Genomic DNA, 4,446 nt, shown 5'->3' on the forward strand with positions numbered 1-4,446 from the left:
GGGGGGGGGCAATGGAAAGACTGACGGAGTAATTCTACCTCCGGTACAGTAGGTGGCGCTCTGCCAACGCACAACAGGCTTTTTCTTCAGGTTGACCTACTGTATGTCAACATTCCACCAACAGGCGCCTATACCAGCTAACTGTAGATCTGAACCCAGTGCTCTACCAGCTGACTCTAGATCTGGATCCAGTGCTCTACCAGCTGACTCTAGATCTGGAGTCTGCTCTACCAGCTTACTCTAGATCTGGACCCAGTGCCCTACCAGCTGACTCTAGATCTGGACCCAGTGCCCTACCAGCTAACTGTGGATCTGAACCCAGTGTTCTACCAGCTGACTCTAGATCTGGAGTCTATGCTCTACCAGCTAACTCTAGATCTGGACCCAGTGCCCTACCAGTTGACTCTAGATCTGGAGTCTGTGCTCAACCAGCTAACTCTAGATCTGGACCCAGTGCTCTACTAGCTGACCCTAGATCTGGACCCAGCTGACTTTAGATCTGGACCCAGTGCTCTACCAACTGACTCTAGATCTGGACCCAGTGCTCTACCAGCTCACTCCAGATCTGGACCCAGTGCACGGTACCAGCTGACTCTAGATCTGGATCCAGTAATCTACCAGCTGGCTCTAGATCTGGACCCAGTGCTCTACCAGCTGACTCTACATCTGGATCCAGGGCAGATGGACTGCAGGCTCTTTGTTGCCGATGGGCCGCCGCTGATCTGGGCAACGCTGTTTTGTTGTATCATAGCAACGATTTGTATTATTTCCGGTACAAAAACCACTCCATAAGAGTGGGGAGGGGCATTTGGAGAATGCATAGGTGCTTAATCTGATCATACTTGGTTTCCATGCAGGAATCCATGCAGTGATTGATATCTGAGCCATGCAGTGATTGATATCTGAGCCATGCAGTGATTGATATCTGAGCCATGCAGTGATTGATATCTGAGCCATGCAGTGATTGATATCTGAGCCATGCAGTGATTGATATCTGAGCCATGCAGTGATTGATATCTGAGCCATGCAGTGATTGATATCTGAGCCATGCAGTGATTGATATCTGAGCCATGCAGTGATTGATATCTGAGCCATGCAGTGATTCATATCTGAGCCATGCAGTGATTCATATCTGAGCCATGCAGTGATTCATATCTGAGCCATGCAGTGATTCATATCTGAGCCAAGCAATGATTCATATCTGAGCCCAGGTGACTAACCCAACTGCAGATGTGGGTCCAGCTGTGCTGCAGACAGGAAGTTTAATGCTGAATGACGTTTTTTCAGAAACTTGATTTCAGATTGTTACCTGTCCCTCTACTTGTTATTGACCTGTCACTGTTGTCCCCCCCCCCACCCAGGCAGTGACAGGACCTACCACCAGTGGCTGTTCACTGTGAAGGTGAGCCCACAGAAACAGCAGCTTCAACATCTGGACAAGGGATGCTTTGCTTTCGCCTGCCTGCCTGTCCGTCTGTCTGCCTGTCTGTCTGCCTTCCTGTCTGCCTGCCTGCCTGCCTGCCTGCCTGCCTGCCTGCCTGCCTGCCTGTCTGCCTGTCCGTCTGTCTGCCTGCCTGTCTGCCTATCTGCCTGCCTGTCTGTCTGTCTGTCTGTCTGTCTGCCTCCCTGCCTGTCTGTCTTTCTGCCTGCCAATCTGCCTGCCTGCCTGCCTGCCTGTCTGTCTGTCTGCCTGCCTGCCTGCCTGTCCGTCTGTCTGCCTGCCTGCCTGTCTGTCTGTCTGCCTGTCTGCCTGTCTGTCTGTCTGTCTCTGTCTGTCTGTCTGTCTGTCTGTCTGCCTCCCTGCCTGCCTGCCTGCCTGCCTGCCTGCCTGCCTGCCTGTCTGTCTGTCTGTCTGTCTGCCTGCCTGTCTGTCTGTCTGTCTGCCTGTCTGCCTGCCTGCCTGCCTGCCTGCCTGTCTGCCTGTCCGTCTGTCTGCCTGCCTGTCTGCCTATCTGCCTGTCTGTCTGTCTGTCTGTCTGCCTCCCTGCCTGTCTGCCTGTCTGCCTGTCTGTCTGTCTGTCTGTCTGTCTGTCTGTCTGTCTGTCTGTCTGTCTGTCTGTCTGTCTGCCTGTCTGTGAACGTATACCTCTGCTTGGGTCCAGTCAGCTACTGACTAACGCGATTTGAATGAATTGAGCCCTAAGACAAACAGGACTGGCACACAGCCTGGCACACCTGTGGACATTTCACCCACTCAGTAGCTTATTACACTTCTTTTTAGAGGAATGTTAGAAATCCAACATCTCTTAGCTTCTGCCTCAAAGAATCATAAAACACATATGTAGTTCATTCAAATCAAACTTTGGTTTTCTTCTGTAATGGACAAAGCAGTGTCAGTCCCCAGAGCTTCTACTCATGTCCTCCGTCTCCTTCTGATAATGTGTCCATGTTCTCTGACAGAAAGGAGGCGGGGCTATCTTCAACACGGTGAAGACCAAGGCGAACCCAGCCATGAAGACCGTGTACAAGTTTGTAAGCACGTCTCTGTCTGTCCTGCTGTAGATCAGAGCATGACGCGTCAGCTGGACATGACAACCATGTGTTTGTTTGACAGGCCAAGGACCACGCAAAGATGCGCATCAAGGAAGTCAAGAGCCGGCTAAAGCAGAAGGTACGTAGCTCCAGGACTGTTGTTGTTGCTATGGTAACTATGTTCCCCTGCTGTTTAAATGGGACAGTTTGAATCTAAAGTTCCAGTAGCACTAATACTGCCTACCCCCCCCCCCCCGTGCAGGAGCAGGCAGAAAACGGCTTCTCCACAGTGAGCTCAGCGGTTGCCTATGACGACACAGCCAGTAGTGCGCTCAGGAAAGAGGGGCCTCTGCAAGCCCTGGACGACCACCGGCCAATCACTGTGCATTTTGGACAGGTGGACAGATGGGGGGGGGGGGGTGTAAAGTTGCCTTGCAGTCAAAGAGTTAGCTCTCACAGTAGTGTTTACACTGGAGCATTCAGAGTCAGTTCTAATAATAACATTATTAATAAGAGTTTTCTATCATTTATTAATGATGTAATTTCAACAGGATGTGTAAGTCACACTGAAGTCACTCTTCGATTTGTCAGGAACAGAACAGAACAGAATTCTCTGCCCCGCTCCTTCTATCTGAACACCTTGACACTGTCGATTATAGGGTTAACAGTTTGTCTTAGTACTGCCATGAAAAGCCTGCCATCAGTGTTCCAGTGTGAGTTTTCCTGTGGGGCTGTCTGACGGCGAGGTAGCTATGCTAAATGAATGTTCCTGTGTTGACATCCTGTTTCCTGCGCCAGGCTCGACCCCCTACGCTGCTGAAGAGACCGAGCAGCAACGTGAGTCTGGAGAGCACCGCGGACCAGTAAGCCTCCCTCAGCCCGCCGGCCACACACTCGCTGTCTAGAGGCCCGTTTGGCCAATGCATCCACTGTCAGGCCGTTCCAGCCCATAATAGACGGTGTTAACCAGAGAACTAGGAGGACCGGGTGTAATCTGCAGAAAGTCTGCTTTTATCAAATAGAACACAGACAATACAACCTATGAAGATATGATGAACAGTGTGTATTATACATTCCTATTAGACACACTCAAAATAAAAAATGTTTTAACCCATACCAGCAAGAAAAAACCCTCTCTCAGTAGATAATAACTTTTGATGAGAGAAACAGCCAATAAGCTGGAGGTTCAGCTGCAGTCGCTCTGCAGTCATGTGACCGATGACAGGTTACCATGGTATTCTTTCTGATTCATAAATGTTTTCTCTCATTCTAAGTGTATAATAATTACTTCCATCCATTTAGTAAGAAGAGTGCTGCTCACAGACAGTTCCACACACATTGTAATTTTTTATAGCTCAGGTCATTTTATTAAAGATTATCAGAGTATGCAAGATATAGAAAAAATCCATCCAATCAAAGATATCCTGAACATCTACCCAACCACCAGACCAACACTGCTAAATGAAACTTCATATGTTTATGTTTAGGAGATTGAGATGCAGAATAAAGCAAATAATGAGAAATCAATAAGTACACAGCAGTATCCAATGTAATTGGGGTTACAAGAAAGGTTGCCAAATGGCATAAAACCTCAAAAGAGACCCTGCAGAGAGAATATATCTGCTCTGGTTTAAGATATTGCATAACTTCAGACATTCTAATATTCTTGTATGTAAAGTAGGCACCATTCTTCAGTACAGGTGGAAGGTAATGGAGGCTGCTAATAATCAGTATTAGTATTAGTATTAATCTGTATTAGTACAGTGGGTCAGGCTAAAAAACTACATCTCCACTACTACGTTCCTCCCCCTCTCATTCCCCCTGCTCTGGCGTTTCCCCCTCTCATTCCCCCTGCTCTGACATGACGATTTCCCTCTTTCATTCCCCCTGCTCTGGTGTTTGCCCTCTCATTCCCCCTGCTCGGGCGTTTTTCCCTCTTATTCCCCCTTCTCTGACATGAAGATTTCCCCCTTC

At 48.7% G+C, this 4,446-nt stretch overlaps 2 protein-coding genes across 2 annotated transcripts in view; one reads left to right on the plus strand and one right to left on the minus strand.

Annotated features, from left to right (window-relative positions):
- dennd1a (DENN/MADD domain containing 1A) overlaps positions 1 to 4,446 on the minus strand; it is a 19,495-nt gene that overhangs the window by 4,283 nt on the left and 10,766 nt on the right. Inside the window, exon 15 of the mRNA XM_034896964.1 lies at positions 2,354 to 2,522. Coding sequence (XP_034752855.1) covers positions 2,354 to 2,522 — 169 coding nt within the window. The remainder of the gene's footprint in view (positions 1 to 2,353; positions 2,523 to 4,446) is intronic.
- On the plus strand, positions 1,233 to 4,130 carry LOC117959365 (DENN domain-containing protein 1A-like). The gene is made up of 5 exons (XM_034896457.1): positions 1,233 to 1,402; positions 2,401 to 2,472; positions 2,555 to 2,611; positions 2,735 to 2,869; positions 3,271 to 4,130. Exons 2-5 carry the CDS (start codon positions 2,452 to 2,454, stop codon positions 3,337 to 3,339), a joined length of 282 nt encoding a protein of 93 aa, XP_034752348.1. The 5' UTR covers positions 1,233 to 1,402; positions 2,401 to 2,451; the 3' UTR covers positions 3,340 to 4,130.

Source organism: Etheostoma cragini, chromosome 16, assembly GCF_013103735.1.
Source record: "Etheostoma cragini isolate CJK2018 chromosome 16, CSU_Ecrag_1.0, whole genome shotgun sequence".
NCBI lineage: Eukaryota > Metazoa > Chordata > Actinopteri > Perciformes > Percidae > Etheostoma > Etheostoma cragini.

Coding starts and splice junctions, on each gene's coding strand:
- LOC117959365 (XM_034896457.1), top strand. CDS start 2,452: ATGAAGACCGTGTACAAGTTT. Junction 2,473..2,554: donor TGAAGACCGTGTACAAGTTT/GTAAGCACGTCT, acceptor TTTGTTTGACAG/GCCAAGGACCACGCAAAGAT. Junction 2,612..2,734: donor AGAGCCGGCTAAAGCAGAAG/GTACGTAGCTCC, acceptor CCCCCCGTGCAG/GAGCAGGCAGAAAACGGCTT.